The 19,153-nt window shown below is 47.8% G+C and overlaps 1 protein-coding gene across 1 annotated transcript in view; it reads right to left on the reverse strand.

The window, feature by feature from the left end:
* The window catches only part of POLR3C (polymerase (RNA) III (DNA directed) polypeptide C (62kD)), a 20,042-nt gene extending 2,299 nt beyond the window's left edge, over positions 1–17,743 (reverse strand). The window contains exons 1-13 of the mRNA XM_015410822.1: positions 17,644–17,743; positions 17,017–17,195; positions 14,860–15,115; positions 14,581–14,766; positions 13,052–13,137; positions 11,438–11,542; positions 10,528–10,620; positions 8,915–8,995; positions 8,725–8,776; positions 7,057–7,117; positions 3,089–3,239; positions 624–724; positions 355–402 (exon numbers count right to left, since the gene is read on the reverse strand). Coding sequence (XP_015266308.1) covers positions 355–402; positions 624–724; positions 3,089–3,239; positions 7,057–7,117; positions 8,725–8,776; positions 8,915–8,995; positions 10,528–10,620; positions 11,438–11,542; positions 13,052–13,137; positions 14,581–14,766; positions 14,860–15,115; positions 17,017–17,163 — 1,367 coding nt within the window. The 5' untranslated portion in view covers positions 17,164–17,195; positions 17,644–17,743. The remainder of the gene's footprint in view (positions 1–354; positions 403–623; positions 725–3,088; positions 3,240–7,056; positions 7,118–8,724; positions 8,777–8,914; positions 8,996–10,527; positions 10,621–11,437; positions 11,543–13,051; positions 13,138–14,580; positions 14,767–14,859; positions 15,116–17,016; positions 17,196–17,643) is intronic.
* Positions 17,744–19,153: the final 1,410 nt, after the last annotated feature.

Below are 19,153 nucleotides of genomic sequence, written 5' to 3' on the forward strand. Positions count from 1 at the left end.
CCTACCCAGAGGAGTCTCAGAGCGGCCTACAATCACCTTCCCTTCCTCACACACCAACAGACACCCTGTGAGGTGGGTGGGGATGAGAGAGCTCTGAGGGAACTGTGGACTGACCCAAGGTCACCCAGCTGGCTTCACATGGGGAGGACGTGGGAATCAAACCCGGTTCTCCAGATTAGAGTCCTGCCGCTCTTAACCACGACACCACACTGGCTCTCGAACTTTGCCCTCGTTCAGCTCTCATTCACTTCAACAAAAGAACTTCCCAGGGATTGTCCCCCACAGGTCAGGGCACGCTCACACAACTTTCAGCTGCAAGTTCTTTCCTTAACTACTCCGGGACACCCCGCTCACCTGTTCTCTTTGGTTTCGTGCAGCCGTCTTTCAATCAGGTTGGCTACACTCTGAAATGGAGGGGAAGGGAAGAGTTTTTACAGTTGCTTTGTCAGGAGCACCAGATGGAAGAAAGAAGAAGAAGAAGAGAAGAGATTGGATTTATACCCCGCCCTTCACTTGGGAGTCTCAGAGCGGCTTACAAACTCCCTTCCCCTCCCCACAACAGACACCCTGTGAGGTGGGTGGGGCTGAGAGAACTCTGACACAAACTGCTCTTGTTCAAGGACAGCTGTGCCAGAGCTTGTGACTGACCAGCTGATGAGAGCACACTGACTGCATATAAGTAGAAAGTCCGGGAAGGGGCATGGTCGGGCGTCTTGGGGATTTCCTGAGCGTGAAAGAGAGAGAAGGAACACTCGCTGTTATTATTTTAGAATATAGTCCAGTGGCACCTTTAAAACCATCAAAGTTTAATTCTGGGTATAAGCTGTCATGCGCCAAATTTGAATCCAGTGGCGCCTTTAAGACTTTGTTGGTCTTAAGGGCGCCACTGGAATCGAATTTTGTCCTATAGCTTCAGACCTGAATATATCATTATTATTTAAATAATGCATAGCATTTCTGTACAATGACACGTTTGAGTATTCACAGTGCTGTATTTACATGCGAAACTGCCTTCCACGGAATCCAACCACGGATCCATCTAAGCCAACACTGCTGACTCTGACTGGCAGCAGCTCTCCAGGGTCTCAGGCAGAGATATATCCCAGCCTCGCTTCATTGATATGCCAGGGGTAAGATGTGGGGCCTTCTACAGACTAAGCGTATGCTCTACCACTGAAATCTTCTGGCCTTTTCCTAACCATATGAAGTACATTTCTACCATCCCTAGAGCATGGTGCGGCGGAAGGTGCCTTGCCTTGTGAATGCAGATCAGGGGTTTTCCCATTTTTAAATTCCAGTGCATAAGAAGAGCCCTGCTGGATCAGACCAGTGGTGCATCTAGTCCTGCATCCTGTCTCACGCAGTGGCCTCAACCAGTTCCTCAGTATCTTAGCCACTCTCGTGCGGGTGGAAACAGGGTCATCTCCCAGCCTCGCTTCATTGATATGCCAGGGATAAGACGTGGGGCCTTCTACAGACTAAGCATATGCTCTACCACTGAAATCTTCTGGTCTTTTCCTAACCATATGAAGTACAACATTTCTACCATCACTAGAGCGTGGTGCGGCTGAAGGTACCTTGCCTTGTGAATGCAGATCAGGGGCTTTCCCATTTTTAAATTCCAGTGCATAAGAAGAGCCCTGCTGGATCAGACCAGTGGTGCATCTAGTCCTGCATCCTGTCTCACGCAGTGGCCTCAACCAGTTCTTCAGTATCTTAGCCACTCTCGTGCGTGTGGAAAAAGGGTCTCTGTTGCAAGGCACACTGTGCACCTACTGCCTATCAATGGAGAGCAGTCTGTCTAATGTCACATTTTATCTCCACCATGTCCAAGCTCAGTACTTTGACAGGCATTCAGTCCTATGTGGGAAAGGTCTTTACTTATAGGGGGAAGGGAAAGGAAAGGCACGACATCTAGGTGAACTACTGGGAGTGGGTGCCCCTTCTTAAGCAGAGCAGAGCTCCATCAGTGGCTCTTAGCCACAAGGTATAGATAGGAACTCTCACGTTGGGACAAGTGATGCTCTGTATTCTTGGTGCTTGGGGGGGGGCGGGGGGTGGCAACAGTGGGAAGGCTTCTAGTGTCCTGCGCCCACTGATGGCACCTGGTATTTCTGGCCACTGTGTGACAGAGTGTTGGATTAGATGGGCCATTGGCCTGATCCAACATTGGCTCCTTGTTGGGGTTCTTTTGGTAAAAATGTGTTTAAGCAGAGTAAAAATCACTAGGATCAGCAGAGTAAAAGATTGAGAGACTGAGTCCATGTGTATTGTGTATGCAAAATATAAAGGTTTACTATAAACCTAACAGGGGGAAAAGGTACACGGGATACAAAATAACAACAGAACTAGATAGCTACATCCTTACAGCTGGGGAGATAAAACAGGAATGGCATCTCCTTCTCCAGCAAGACAAAAAGGCAGGAAGGAGAACCTCAATATGCTAAATACCTGATACATCGATTTCCAATCAGAGAGCTAAAGTTCTTACAAAATCCCCGGGGCTTTCTACTAAGTGAATAGATTGGATACAAACAAACATGTGACTTCCTGTTGACTATTGTAAACAACATTAACCCTGTAAATACTGAAGTGTTTTAAACTTGTTACACCCCAACACTTCTCTTATGTTTTTATGTTCTTAATCCCAGTGCCTAAAGAGGCAGGCTCTGCTCCCTCTCAACTGGGTCCCAGATATTAAGAATTCTGATTCTAAACTCAGTTCTTTGGGCTTTGGAATACTTACACTGTGTGTGTCTCTTGACTAATGTGCAGAGGAGTCCCAGTCTTACAATGAGCTGTTTTGTTGTAGCCAGTGTTCCCTCTAAGCTGAGTTGGTGTGAGTTAGCTCACAGTTTTTTAGCCTCCAGCTCACAGATTTTTGTCTTGGCTCAGGAAGGAGGGCTCCAGAGAAAACTAATTTATGCAGTAGCCAAATCACTTGCTCACAACTTTGATGCCAGTAGCTCACAAAGTAGAATTTTTGCTCACAAGACTCCACAGCTTAGAGGGAACATTGGTTGTAGCAGCTGAGGTTATGCACAGCTTCTTTTGAAAGCCCATGGTAGCCCCAAGGAAAGGAAGATACCTGCAAGCTGACAATGTTACATGTCAGCATCTTATACATCATTTCCTTCGCTTCTTTGGCAGGGATCATGGCAAAGTCTTCTATTTGCTTCTGTTCCAAATGCTTCTTCCTCAGGAGAAGACGGAAGATTCGGGCGCACCGGGATCCAAATCTAGAGTGGGGAAGGAAAGGAGAATCATGAAATGCTTCACCCCAACCACCAAAGCTCCTAGGCTGGTCAATATTTCTTCTCTGTATACTTCACGCAATATAGTGACAAGCCTCCTAGATACAATTTGGTTTCTATTTCAAGTTTCTAGGTATCAAGGTTATAGGAGAAAAAAAATGCAAAATGGACCTGTAAAACCTAGTGAAGAATTCAGAAGTAAAAGGCAGACTTTGCACAGATGGATATATGATCAAAGCAAGAAAGGAGGACCTTCTCCACCCCAACAATCATGCATATATTTGCTAACTACCAAGTTATTCTGCTGTACATTTGGGTAGGTAGTGAGAACTTCCAAGGTATTAAATATAAGGAATAAAAACGTGATAATTAAATAATAACTCTGCAATTTGTCTCAAAACCACACTATGTGCAATGGTTTGTTACCCCAGTCGCTTTATACTATTCTGTTTTAGTTTACACTCTGCAAGAGTATAGGTGTTGGATTTTTTTTTTACACCCTGCCCCATGGACTAGATCAGGAAGATCATTATATATAGTGCCCAATCCATGCAGACAAGGAACCTGAGGGGAAGAAAATAAAAAGAGGGATATACGGATATGCTTGCTAAGTATTAGAAAGAAGAATATTCCAAGCGTATGGAGAAGCTAAAGAAAAAATGGAAGTGAAGGAGCAAGATATTTGAGATCTAACTGGAAGCAGAAAGAGTACCAACCAGAATATAGTGAGGTTTCCCGTCACAGAGGGGTGAGATGGTGTGTTACCCAGAGGCGCTGCCTTACTCTAGGGTAGCCCCAACAGCAGGGGCACCCCACTCCTGACCTGAACCAGAGTCCCCCAAAAGTCAGGTGAAAGGAAGGCACTCTTGGTTCTGAAACACAGAGCTAGCCACAGCTCTGCAAAAGGCTTTCATTTTCAGGTTTTGCACAAGGCAGTCCTCCAAGACAATCTCCAGTCTCCCCCTCCACCCAGAAAGGTATGCATATGAAACAATGCCGAGTTCCACAAGGTACAGCATGGGTGTCAAACATGCGGCCTGGGGGGGCGGGACAGGCCCCCCCCCCCCCCGGCTCCTTCCCGCCTCCCGGCGGTAGCGGGGCACCAATGACAGCATCGGCCGTCACGTTTTGTCTTCAGCCCAGCGATGAACATCCTGCCAGCACCCTCCTCCAGGTAGGATATGGCTCCCTAGTCTCCCCTTGGTGTGAAGCACAGAGACCACGAAGAAGATAAACAGGTTGCTTACCAGTAACTGGTGATCTTCGAGTGGTCATCTGTGCATTCACACCAATGGGTTTAGTGCGCCTGCGCTGACCCGACCGGTGCTGTAGCAAGCTATGTTTCAAAGGATTTTCGCGCGAGTCCCACTGAGCATGCGCAGGAAACCCCAGCGCGCATGCCCAGAGGGACGGGCGCGGAGATCCCGCCAGTTCTCTCTCTACCGCCGCGTTGAAAGGACCTTTTTTGCCTTTCCTCCTGACCGGATAGCTATCCTTACCTTTCCGTACTTCCTGACGGAATCAGATTGGTACCGGACATTTCGTTCCTGCCTAAAGTAATTTCCGAATTCCATCTGCAAGCTGAAGTCTTCTTGCCGACTTTCTTTCCAAATCCAGTATCTGCTGAGGATAGATTACTGCATACACTGGATGTCAAGAGGGCTCTCTTGTTCTACCTGAAAAGGACACATCCAACTAGGAAAGATCCCCATCTATTCCTTTCATATGCATCACCTCGCCTGGGGACTCGTATAACAGCCCAGCGTCTATCCAAGTGGATAGTGGAATTGGTTCGTCTTTGCTACCTCCTGGCAAAACAGCCGTTGCCTGGTCCCATCAGAGCTCACTCCACTAGGGCTCTCGCGACATCTACGGCTTTTCTGAAAGGTGTGCCAATACATGACATCTGCAAAGCTGCCACGTGGGCTACGCCCAATACATTTATCAGGCACTACGCCCTCGACGTCCGACGCACCAATGACAGCATCGGCCGTCACGTTTTGTCTTCAGCCCAGCGATGAACATCCTGCCAGCACCCTCCTCCAGGTAGGATATGGCTCGCTAGTCTCCCATTGGTGTGAAGCACAGAGACCACGAAGAAGATAAACAGGTTGCTTACCAGTAACTGGTGATCTTCGAGTGGTCATCTGTGCATTCACACCGCCCGCCCTCCTTCCCCTCTGCTGTCAGCTCCTAATTTTTTGATAGGTGTTGATTGGCGGTGGTGCTTTGAAGGAACTGGCGGGATCTCCGCGCCCGTCCCTCTGGGCATGCGTGCTGGGGTTTCCTGCGCATGCTCAGTGGGACTCGCGCGAAAATCCTTTGAAACATAGCTTGCTACAGCACCGGTCGGGTCAGCGCAGGCGCACTAAACCCATTGGTGTGAATGCACAGATGACCACTCGAAGATCACCAGTTACTGGTAAGCAACCTGTTTTTCTTATTTTAAGTAAAAAAAACCCCTTTGTGTTTGTATCCTTTATAAAGTTTTGTATCTCGGCTACCTGGCACAACATTTTATGACACACATGGCCCGGCCCAACAAGGTCTCATTTATGTCAGATCCGGCTCTCATAACAAATGAGTTCGACACCCCTGAGGTACAGTATCTGCATTTCTAAAACCTATTCAGTGGCCACCTGGTGGATAGCCCTTCTGTCTCCAGAACCTCATGTAGCCCTTTTGTGTGATACCTATGTTTATGTGGAAATCCTGTGTCTCCACAACTGTCCTTCCTGTTCCATCCCTCAGGATACCGAGATAAACCAACCAAACATATTAATGATCCTTTCTGATGTCTATCAGGGACCTTTTTCCCATCTTTTGTCTAAACCTGGGAACCTATTCACCCTGCTTTGGCGAGACCATCAGTGGTCATCAAACCCATTCAGCCAGCTCCATAGAGCCATCCAGCACCTGGCTAATCTCATCAACACTATTGTGAATCCAGACTCTGCCCCTCTGGGACTTCATTGGTCAAACCTAGGTTTTGCTGTTCCTGGAGTCTCACCCCCTGGGACCCCTTCACAGGTCCAGGCAATCTATTGTCTTCACCTGAGACAAGCCCCTCAAGGCCTTCCATTGGTCCACGTTGTTTTCCAATGTCTATATCCTCCAAAGCACATGGCCTCAGAGGGTGTGTCTGCCCCAGGATGCCAACTGGCAGTTCACCCCCAAACTCTGTTTGGGCCATAATCCCTTCCCCAAGGATATCTACACATCTTGACAGGTAGCTATAAACCCCATCCTCAACAGCACTTTGCACTCTTTTGTCTCTGATCTCTTTAAGATCGCTTCACCTCTTTACTTCCTTGCTCTCTGGTGTGCATGTGTGTGTGAGATATTCCACTGATTAGCTGAATGTATTAGGGTTATTTTCTTAATAAATTTCATAAAAGATATTTCCTGTCTGTCACCTGTGCCGCTCTGAGAGAGTTCTGACTCTGGTATAATTGGAGTACGACCCCTAGCTTGCGCACCTATTAAGCAAAAGATCTCTTAGCTAATTTGCCCCATCACAATTCAAACACAGTGTTGCGGCTAACAGGTGCTCTGACCGCATCATGTGGGAGAACAGAGCACTTTGCTTACACCACAGGGGCTGAAGAGGATGTCTTTTCTGTAGCAGGTAGGAGCAGCAGAGAAGATTGATACCAAGCAAGAGGCAAACTAACTCCAGTGTCTCCCTATTTGGCCAAAACTCAGCCAGGTTTCACATATGTGCCATTTCACTCCACTCAACATTTTCAACACCGCCATCTCCAAGCCAGAAACAACACACTCAGGGAGAATGTCTCTTTACCTTTCTTGAACTATCGACTCCAGCGTTGCAGTGGCCAGTGATGCCAAGGCCTTGTGAAGGTCTGTTTGGGAGGAGGTTAAGGGACAAAAAATGGAGGAAAGGCGGGCAGGGCTGAGTTTGGATGCCGAGTTACAGATCGTTCCGTCAAACATTGTGCTAAACTGCAGTCCCACTTCCTTGATCCTGGTTTGGTGTGGTCTGGTTTGAGCCACGAAGCCTCTTTCAGTCCTCCAGACGGAAGTCTGAAAGAATGTACAACCTGAAGGCAGCAGATTGGTGTAGTGGTTAAAAGCGGTGGGCTCTAATCTGAAGAACCGGGTTTGATTCCCCAACCCTGCACATGAAGCCAGCTGGGTGACCTTGGGTCAGTCACAGTTCTCTCAGAGCTCTTCTCTCAAGAGCAGTTCTCTCAGAGCTCTCTCAGCCCCACCGATCTCACAGGGTATCTGTTGTGGGGAGGGGAAAGGGAAAGGAGATTGTAAGCCGCTCTGAGACTGAGTGAAGGGCGGGGTATAAATCCAGTCTCCTCCTCCCCTTCTTCTGTGCTTTCTGTCTGTCTCTCTCTCTGATTCTGCAAGGACACCTCAGAGCCATTTACTCATTTGCCCTGGGGACATCATGCCGTTTAAGAGCTTGGGTCAGGATTCACTTCCCAGCCATGTTTACACCAACAGTTTAGTGTCAGTTGAAGCCAGGCTTGCTGAATGGCTGTTTTGCCCTTTGACCCAGGCCAAGCAGAGCCATCTCGACACAACCAGGAAGAGAAGCTCTGCTAAACTGGATAAGAATTGGCATTTTGTTTCTTTTAGGGAACCACAAATTAGATCTAGTGAGCAGATGGCCTAGTACAACTTTTAACACACACACCCCAGCCCCCCAAAGTCAGCATCGTCTGGAAGACAGAGATGTGTGTGAAGCGCTGTCAGGTTGCTTCCGACTTAAGGGGGACCCTACGAATGAATGACCTCCAAAAAGTCCTCCCATTAACTGCCTTGCTCAGGTCCTGCAAACTCCACTTCCTCGGTTGACTCAATGCATCTCATGCTGGGTCTTCCTCTCTTCTTGCTACCTTCAACTTTTCCTAGCATTATTGGAGATAACTGACCCTTGAAAGCTCTTGTTCTCACAGGGAACATGACAGAGGAGGAGAATGGATTGCCCTGTTTCAGCGGCTCCTCTCCTCCATCTCTCCTAGTTCCCTTGCATTCCCTTTGTTCTGAGGGCACTCTACCACTTCCCAAACCACAAAGTCTCTCTTCAGATGCCCATCCTTTGATAGGAGTCCAGTATTCTTGAATGTCCTGGCAGCAGGACCCACCTGCTGTGGCCCCTGCAGCTCTCCTTCCTTCTTGCCCAACCCCGTCTTTTTGCTAGGGTCGGAATTGAGTGCAAGAGCCTCCAACACTCGCTGCCAGTCCACACAACTCTCACACAGGCCAGGCTTACTTCCAGCCAAGCACCTCGGCTGCAGTTACTTCCAGTCCAAGCGGGCAGGAGGGAGAGAACCACCCACCTTTGATGGACGTGGCAAAATGGAAACTGCTGTACACTAAAAGTCTGTGACTGGCACAGAAAAAGAGAGCAACACCCCCAGTGTGCCTACTTAACACTCTTTGCTTTTTTTCATTGGACTGATTCTTGTGCCAAGAGCTGAGCCAAAAAGGATACTGATCACGTACATGCCACCGCCGCTCTCGCCAGATTTACCAACAAACTCCAGCTATGAGGAGAGGTAAATGAGGAAGACAAGGTTGGTTAGGTCAAAGAAACATGGAACAAAAGAGCATGCTATTGCCCCATGTAATTTTTAAAACTAAAAAAAACCCACACACAAAAAACTCAAAGGTATATTTCTTAGTGGGTCATCTGCTAACAGGGTGAGATACTGGTCGAGAATTTGCTTGGAGATGTTGTAACCAGCTGGAAGTGACCGGAATATCTTTGTTTTAGAGAGAGAAAGGGAGACAGAAACCAGTAAGATCCAGTTGTCCTGAGACGACTCAAAGTATTATTAAACATAAGGAGAGAGGAGAAGCAAAAGGTTCTGGGCAGGCTACTGTCTCTCCTGAAATTTATGTAAATATGTGGCTATACATATAGGATAAAGTAACTACAGTAACTGTAGAACAAAGTTTAAGTCCAGACAGTGGCACCTTTATGACCAACAAAGTTTAGTTCTGTGTATAAGCTTTCGTGTGCGCACATGTGCACGCAAAAGCTTATATCCAGATTTAAACTTTGTTGGTTGTAAAGGTGCCACTGGACTTCAACTTTGTTCTCTTGCTTCAGACCACTATGGCTGCCCCCTTGACTCTACGGTAACTATAGCTCGTGATAGCCACTGATATACAATTTCCAGGTGAGTATTAAAAGGCCAAGAAAGCCAAATGTTGCAGAGGAAGACCATCCTACCCACACCAGCTAACCTATCTTGAGGGTACTTTGCGAACACCAAATAAGGCAATCGATCAGAGCTGGAACACAACCTGCAGCGATCAATACTTTAGATTCTCAGCGGAGAGACCTGGGTTCAAATCCCCACCGTCTATGAAGCCATCTTTGGGCCAGTTACATTTCCTCAGGGGCACAGGCAGCACTGCCCGGATCTCTTTGGAGTAACATACAAAATAACCATATATGGATTCACACAGAGGAAAAGTTTCACCAAATATTTGCTTCTGAGCTCCTTTAGCTAAAGGAGCCAAGAACTGAACTTGGGACCTTCTGCATGCAAAGCATGTGCTTTACTGTTGAGTCACAGAGAGGTGATGGATAACTACAGCAAACAAAACCCACCCAGTTATCCTGAAACAAACCCATTTTATTGGATACCCTAGCAAAGAACTGAAGTGCTTAACCGGATACACCTGGGCCATATTAGAAGCTGCCCTCTCAACACCCCATAATTTCAGAAGCTGGGGGGTGGGGGAGAAGGTTCCTGGTAAAACAGAACACACAAAACCTCCTCCCAGGTGCCAAGGACCTCCACAGACAGTGGCAGCAAACCTCTGAGCAGCAGTGCTAGGAGGTAGTTTCAGAGGAAGCCCATGGCCTCTGTGTCCTGTTTGTTGGCCCTCTAGGGCACTTAGTTGGCTACTGTGTGAAATAGGATGCTAGACAAGAAGGACCGTTGGTCCAATCCAGCAGGGCTCTTGTGTTCAGAATAGCTTCCTTGTATCCTACCCACTGATTAAGGCTTCAGAGCCATCCCTGAAAGCAGTTTCCTAGAACAAGAATTAAAGCAATTTAGGCATGGCAGTTCAGCTTCTCGGCAAGATGTGCAAGACCTCATTTCTCGGCAAAACTGGAGCTGCTGGAATGCTCCCGTTAAGGATGAGGGATATCCATCCACCTAGGTCATTTGGCCTTTGACAGAACAGAAAGAGGGACCTAGTTGCACAGTTGTTTGGCACTGGTAAGGCAACTCTGAATGCCTTTAGTGAGCCCCCAAAAGCCTGAGCAGATGCTTACCTCATTGGAAGACAGTGGCTGGGTGTACGGTGCATTGGAGGAGGTGGTAACTTCACTCATACGCAGCATCGTGCGCACAATCTCACTGCTGGTCTGTAGGGGCAGGAAAGAGAACCTCACTTATACATATATGGGTATGAAGCTGCCTCAGACAGAGGCAGGCTACTAGAATATCTAGCTCAGTACTGGCTGCCAGTGGCTTTCCAAGACCTCATGCTTTCCCCTCCACACCTGATACCTTGGATCTTCAACTAGAGATGCAAGGGATTCATGCTGGGGCCCTTTGGCATACAAAGCAGGCTCTCTGCCACTGAGCCGCAGCTCAGGTGCAGGGGGCATGATGAGATGTCCATAGACAGAGCCAAGTCAGAGGCCTCGTTCTCGCCAAGATGGTCTGTCCATGTCTGAGCCGGACAACTTCAGCCAAGGCCTTGCATGATGAAACTGCTCTCCATTAAAGAACCCCTCCACATTCAAATCTAAGCGATTCAGAGAAAAGATTAGGCTGGATGCCTTCTGTTTGACCTGCTAGTCTTCTATGTAGGAAAGGGCATACCCTCACATGAACTGCAACCTGCGGTCTAGACACAGGCGGACAGCTTCAGTGAGAACCAGAGCAGCTTTTCAGCCCCAATCAAACTGAAATGTCTAGCGGTTTACGGATCGATCTTTACTGAGATCTATCATACAGGGAATGATCAGACAGCTGGGATTGGCTACGGCATTCTACTGAATGTGCACTCTGTGGCGAGTCCGGCTGTTTGCTGGGTAATGCACAAAGTGGTTCTTTCACCTGGGGGCAGAGAATCCCAGTGAGGTGGGGAATGCCCTGCCATTAGCAGCCAGGTGACCTCCCCGTGAGCCTACAACCCAGACTGTGAGTGGGTACCCAGAGGAGAATCTGGCGCACCTGGTCCATCCTGTTGGCCACGGCGCTAACAATCACTTGATCCCGGAAATGCTGGTGGAAACGGTCAATGTTGACCTGCCAGTAGATCCCATCATCAGGCGGAGGCTGAGGAGAGGCGAATGGGAGAAAGCAGAAGAGACCGTACTGGCTTCTCTTACATGAAGGCTCTATTTATTTCCCAATATCCCCTCTACTAGTCTCCCTCCCCCCATCCAAATTCTTTGACAGTGAATACAGAATCCTTCAGCGAGTACAAGTTAGGCCAAATTTGCTTGGCACGGTCAACTCTGCAGTTCCGAGGGGCAAGGAACACTGACTATTCCCCATTTGGGTGCAGGAGGCAAGGCCTATGGCAGTTGCCCAGGGTGTGGTTCCTGGCACAGGTCCAAGGTATGGCTGAAGGATGTGAGAACTCAAGGCCGGGCCTGTTGGGAGACTTCCTGGGAACCCCTCAGCTTTGCCACCTTACTTCCATGATGGCGGAAAGGCAGGATGGAAACAAAAAGAAATTGTTTCCAATGGATCTGCGCAGCCATAAGGGCGATTAAACATTTTAATTTTTTTTTCTAAGTGACCAGCAGCAGTCCAAGAACCTTTCAGGGGTCAAGAGAGAAAACCCAAACTAATCAAGGAGCCCAGTTCTTCTGGGAAGATCTCCCACACAAGCCCCACTAAAGTTAGCAGGCAACTGCACAAAAACAGTCCATCGTGCCCCAGCACTGGGTAGCCGGGATCTCTCCCTCTTCCACAGATACCCTGAACCACACCCCAAAATCTGCCAGCCTTACGGTAGGACTTCCGAATCAGACTGGATTACCTCCTTTGCCTTCCAGCCCGTGCACTGTACGACCTTGAAACCTCCAAGAGCTTCGGTGGGCCACAGAAATTAACACTTGGAATTCACTGCCACAGGAAGTGGTGGCGGCTACAAGTATGGACGGCTTCAAAAGGGAATTAGATAAGCATATGGAGCAGAGGTCCATCAGTGGCTATTAGCCACAAGGTATAGATAGGGGCTCTGGGGCAAGTGATGCTCTGTCATCTTGGTGCTTGGGGGGGGTGAAAATGGCAATGCCAACAGTCACCATCAACACAGGGGCAAGAAGGGGTGTGTGGTGGGGACTAAGAAAGTAGCCCATAGAACCCGGACTGACTGTCACTAGAAGGACCAGCTAGATTCAAGTCCAGTAGCACCTTAGAGACCAACAACAGTTTTGGGACGCAAGTTTTTGAAAGTGAAAGTTCCCTTTGTCAGCTTTGACTGTCAGAAGCTCACACCCCCAAACTCTTGTCGGTCTCTTACGGCTGCTACTGGACTCCGATCTAGCCGTTCTACTGCAGGCCAACGCGACTGCCCTCTGGAACTGGAAGGATCCCTAAAGACCTGTGGCCAAGATGGCAGCTGAGGGGGAGGAAGAGCAGAGAAATCAAGATGTAGATTAGCTTGTTTGTTTTTAGCTATGTAATGTTCCCTTTATTTTTACAGTCTGTAAAAACCCATTCAAACAGAGTTCTTCTGGGGAAGCCGCACTGAAATAATTCAAGTAATAATGTCCGGCATCCGTTCATGGAGGGAACACCGTTAACGCACCCCGGGACGAGAGGTTTCAGTACCTCTTTGCTGTCCGCGTTTGGTTTCTGCCGCTTTGCCTTGGGTTCACAGTCGTCACCGTTATCAGAGTGCCTCCTCTTCCCCTTCCCTGCGAGTCAAAAAAATAACATTCACCTTTTCAGCTACCCCACTGGAACCTTTTCAGAAGTGCCAGAGCAGAAGCAAGAGTCTGAAGCCTGCCTTGCAGAGAGATGCTCAAGCTCCACCCGCCCCATGGGTTGTAGGTGCAAACCTCAGGCCAAACCTACTCTACAGTCTTTAAAACTATTTGACGAAGCCTCTGTTCTTAGGAAACCCTGGAAGTGGTAGTTTTTTGTGTGTGGCATGAGATAGGTAAAAAGAAGTAGAGTAGAGAGAGTAGAGATTGGATTTATATGCCGCCCTTCACTTGGAGTCTGAGAGTGGCTTACAAACTCCTTTCCCTCCCCTTCCCCACAACAGACACCCTGTGAGGCAGGTGGGGCTGAGAGAACTCTGACACAAACTGCTCTTTTTCAAGGACAGCTGTGCCAGAGCTCGTGACTGACCCAAGGTCACATCAGCAGGTGCAAGTGGAGGAGTGGGGAATCAAACCCGGTTCTCCCAGATTAGAGTCCGCACGCTTAACCACTACACCAAACTGGCTCTCAATTCTTGCCATTCCATTTTTTCTTTCCAAAGGTTCGGGGGGGGGGCGGGAGCAGAAGTCCAGTGGCCCCTTAGAAACGGATAGCATTTATTCCAGCTATGAGTTTTGTGAGCCATGAAAGTTCATATTGGAATAAATGTCATTAGCCTTTAAGGGACCACTGGACTTCAGCTTTGTTCTGCTCAGACACAGCTGGCGGTGGAAAGTGCCGTCGAGTCACAGACAACGTTTGGTGACTCTTTGTGGGGGTTTCCAGGCAAGAGATGAGCAGAGGTGGTTTGTCCTTGCCTGCTTCAGCATACCCAACCCAGGACGTGGGGGTCTCCCATCCAAGTACAAACCTGGGCTGACCCTGCTTAGCTTCCGAGATCTGATGAGATCGGCCTAGACTGGACCATCCAAGCTACCCCACTAATACAGCCATCCCACTAGAATTATCTCTGGGGGGGGGGGGAACAGAGACAGTTCAAGGATTACCAAACTGAGTGCAGTCTGCACTTCCCCTGCTCTTCTAAATACATCTGCAGAGTGGTCTCCTCCTTCTCAAAGTCCCTTCTTAGTTCCATAGCTTATAGGCTTTGAGGCGTTGTTTGCCAGTCGGTGACTACAGCTGTTCACTACCTCGTAAGTTCATTTTTATCCCATCGTTCCTCCAAAGAGCTCAGAGCAGCATACACGGCTCTCCTTTTTGCACTGTACCCTCACGACAACCCTATTACGTAGGCCAGGGTGAGAGAATGAGACTGGTCTGAGGTCACGCAGCACGCTCCACAGCAGTGTGGGGATCTGAACCCAGGTCTCCCAGATCCTAGTCCAATGTTCTAAGCACTACACAGGGCTGGCTGTCAGAAATTCACTAGCGGCTATTACACCAATCGAGGGATACCTCAGCTGCCCCCTCACCTACGAGATTCAGCCGTGGAACTGTGTACATCTCCTGCTCGTTGAGCACCAGCGTGGGGGCGGGAGGAAGCGGGGCCTCTGGGGGTTCCGGGCTCTCAGGGGCTGATGGACATCTCTGAATGAAGTGAGTGTCTGCCAGACGCACAAAGGTGCTGGAGACTTCGCTGTAGTCCATCGTTTTTCCTTCTGAAGAAAAGAAAGACGGGTCCGTCTCCTCTGCCGGTCTCAGTCTCCGCTGGTGCTACCTTCCCAGGGCCGAACCCCCTTCCAGCCTCTCACCTTCCATCGTTTCCGTCAGCCGGTCGGCCACCTTCTTCACCACGGCGCTCATGGTCATCTTGCCATTCAGCAGCAGCTCTTCCACAACCAGCTCCCCCGTGTCACTGTAGAGGGTCTTGGCTGTGTAGATGTACCGGGGATAGCGGAGGATCCGCAGCACTCGGCTGCACTGGGCTTCGTACTCCACCAAACCTCGCTTCTGCAGCTGGTAGGTCACCAGGTTGTGCTGGATAAGGACACAGAGCGCCTTCCGAACCTGCAAGAGGGGAGGAAACACTGGGTTGATAGCCCTTCCAGAAGTCTGTGTTCAGTTTAAGGGGGACAGATTCCATGAACTGGAATGAGCATCAGAGAGCGATCAAAACCAAGCCTCTGCCATGAACAGAAATCCTAACCCAAAGCATCTGTAGTCAAAACAAAAATAGTCCAACTCAGGAATGGCCAAAACTGCAATTCATTTAATTTCAATTATCTTTACTATTCAAATAGCATGTACCTAATTTCAATAATCTTTAACCCTGCAAGGTAGGTCATTATTACTACTTACTATTCAAATAAATAAGACTTCCAGGTATCGCATGTACCTAATTTCAATAATCTTTACATTAACCCTGCAAGGTAGGTCATTATTACTACAGGATGATAAGCTGAGACAATAGCAGGGTGCTTAAAGCCTTAAGCTGCCCAATCCAATACAAAGTCATGCCTACCCAACCTATTATTTTCCTTGAGTTTAGGCAAGCCTAGCCAAGCTTAGTTGCTTGAAAGTTCATGGATAAAGTCCCATTTAAGATTTGGGACTTCCCGGCTTATGTCTCATGCTTGCAGCCAGTACAATATATCTCTCCTCTTTTATTTTCAAAAGGTTTTAACTGTTGTAATCTATTTTATCAGTGCAAAGCTAACTCAAGAATTATTTCATTGCCATACATATATGTTTATATATAAGTTAGTGTGGCATAGGACTTAATGTCAGCCTAGGACCAAGGAGAGCTGGGTTCAAATCTCTGCTCTAGCATAAAGCACTCAAGCCACTCACACGCTCCCAACCAAACCTACCTCACAAGGTTATTGCAAGAATAAAATTCATGTCTGTGATATATGCGACTCTGAATTTCTTAGATGAAGAGTGGAGTAAAAATGAAACAAACAAGTTACACTGAATGAGCGCATAGAAAAGAAGAGACAAAACATTAGCTAACCGATGCCTCATAGCAGCATCGAAATCCCTCAAATGTTATTTTGGTTCCAGATCCTTACACAGTACTGCCATCTCTTTACAAATAAATGTATACGGTTTTTATGTCCTAACCATGTGCAAAGGGCAGCGTTTTTATCCATAAGAAAGCAACACCTCCATACTCAGAGGCAGCAAACCTTTGAATAAGATTGCTAGGTGGCACCATAACAGTTGGCCTCTACATGTTGGTTTGCTGGTCTTCCAAGGAAACTGGATGGCCACTGCGTAAAACAGAATACTGGACTCAGTGGACCACTGGCCTGATCCAGCAGAGCTCTTCTTATGTTCTTAATATCAAACACTAATGGACATATGAAGCTGGCCTTGAGTCAGGCCACTGGCCCACGTAGCTCAATACAGTCTACTCTGGCTGGCAGTGGCTCTCCAGGGCCTCAGGCAGAGAAGGGACTTTCCTAAAACCTGCTACCCAAGATCCTTAAATAGTGATGCTGGGGACAGAATCTGGGACCTTCCACATGTCAAGCAGGTGCATCAGCCACAGCCCCTCCCTGCACAGTTGCCTAAGCAACAGAAGGTGAAGGTTATTCTCATACACTCCAATTTTCTTGTAAGTCTTCCAGCACCAACTGAGAGAAGGGAGAAGTGTAAGAAGAGATTGGATTTATATCCCACTCGGTGTCTCAGAGTAGCTTACACACTCCTTTCACTTCCCCTCCCCACAGCAGACACACTGTGAGGTAGGTGGGGCTGAGAGAGCTCTTTCCAGAACTGCTCAGACAGAACTATGGCTTGCCCAAGGTCATCCAGGAGCTGCAAGTGGAGGTGTGGGGAATCAAACCCAGTTCTCCCAGATTAGAGTTCGTGCACCTAACCACTACACCAAACTGGCTCTTAATTCTCTCTTTCTGCACTTCCCCCCTCTGCTCATCTTGTTTTTAACTACTGGTTTGGCATACCTGGTCAAGTGACATCCCAGTGTCATGAGCGATCATTCGTAATGGCTGGCTTCCATTGTGGATGAGGTGTGTCCCAATCTTTTCCACAATCTCACCAAAATGCTCACACAGTAGGAGGGAACAAAGCTTGATTTCGGCCTGGGTCATCCTGGTGAAGAATTTTTAACCAGTCCAGGCTTCTGCAAAGGGAGATCATGTCCATGCAAGTCAGCTGATGATCAACCCTGGGAATACTAACTCAGGAGTCAAGAATGAGCTTTAGGTATCAGGATTTTAAATGCCAGCAGATGACTAAACTTTTTTTTCTTGAAGAAAAATATTTTACCATTGCCAGGCAGCCCACTAGCAATACCTCATAAAGGCAACTGGCCACTCTCTTCCTGGATGGCAGCATTTCAAGCTGTGCAAGGATGAGAGAAGAAGGACTGCATGCTTAAACTCCACTCCGCAAGGGGGGAAATCCTCCCTGCATACCAAAACATAGCATGTCAAAGAGAGGCAATGCCTAAGCCTTCCCCCGAGAAGCTAGATTTCTATGTTGGGGCAAGTTTTCAATCATGCAACTGCTTACCTGAAAGATAGGAGAAAGCTTTTACCACTACCTTCTGTGGAACATATCAGACAAACCTGAGCACTATTCTGGTTTCTGACAGACTTCAGTAAGATCAGGCTGTGCCATCAGTAAAGCAGCATATTAGGAGGAGGCTGCAGGCAGAGTTCCCAGATCCTCTTACTGGATGATTCAAAAAGAAAGCAATACATTCAGCTCATACGTTTCCACAGCCATCTGTCAGAAGCACCCAGGAAGCCTACCCTCCATTCACGAACCCATGGGTCTTGGCTCCCAACCTTTGCCCTTCTAGGCTCACCCCACAAGTCTAACTCAATAGCCCCCCACCTCCAATTTTCAAACAAAAAGTAGGACCCAGGCGCCTTCATAATTCAATAGCCTAGCTTTGTATTCACTCGCCCCAAATTATTCTGTTATGCAATCCCGTAAAGTGAAAGGCTAAATTACTACCTCCACCCATTCTACTCACATACTTTCCGAAAACTAAGGTCTCAAACCCTGCTAGCCGCCATGGAAACCAAAGCCATGCACAGCTTCCGGGTCACTAGCATAACTTCCTATCTCTGCCCCGCCCACCTCCGCTTCATATTACCGCTGTCATTTTCTGTTATTCCGGTTATAGAGAGGGACACGCCCCCTGGCCAATTTCCCGCGAATCAGATTCATGACGGGCAACGGCTGTTTCCGAAAGGTCTCCTGGGTCTTTCATAGGAGTGGGCGGGCGTATGCAAATAAAGCACCAATGAGGTTGAAAGAATCCCACGCGATCTGAGCGGAGGGCTGCTCGGTGAGTGGGTGGGAGTTCGAAGCTGGGCTTTACTGTGCTGGGGAGTTGAAGCATAGAATCGCTGTCGCAGACTCCGATTTCTATCAAAATGGTAGGATTTCATTTCCCCCCCAGATATGTTTGTTTATCTCTTCTTGGTCTTTTGACAACAAAGCGTGAACCTCAATATACACGTTTTTACTAGCTTAATTCTTTTATATAGGCAGTATCTAGTAAATAATTTTGTGGGCTTTTATCTTCCATAATTCTTTGTTTTCTCTTTGTAGCCAACACTTTCCCCCATAAAATAAAAATCCCTTTGTTATCTACATATTTTTCTTTCTTTCTCATTTTATAAACATTATCGTCCATTTTCCTATCACACATCCAGGACTTCTGCTAAATCTTACCCACAGCCTCCAACAATACTATCAATTAATAAACCACAATCCCTTTTTCTCCACCTTTCAATATAATTTTCCAGTCTCCACTCCTAATCTTTGCAGGCTGATCTAACATACCCTTCCCAAATGTATATTCTGCACAACCATTTTCTCCGGCTCTCTTCTGGTTTCCTTGACTCCCAAGATGAAGAAGAAGATGAGGCTGAATGAATAAGACGTGAATAAGGAATGAATAAGGAACCGGGAATAAGGAACCAACTTCAGCCTCCTAAGAAGAAGTGGGTTTTTTTTTAATCCCCCACTTTTCTCTACCCTGAGGAGTCTCAAATCAGCTTACAATCGCCTTTCCTTCCTCCCCACAACAGGCACCTTATGAGGTCAGTGGGGCTGAGAGAG

The sequence above is a fragment of the Gekko japonicus genome, unplaced genomic scaffold (assembly GCF_001447785.1).
Source record: "Gekko japonicus isolate JY-2015 unplaced genomic scaffold, Gekko_japonicus_V1.1 scaffold42, whole genome shotgun sequence".
Taxonomy (NCBI): Eukaryota; Metazoa; Chordata; class Lepidosauria; order Squamata; family Gekkonidae; genus Gekko; species Gekko japonicus.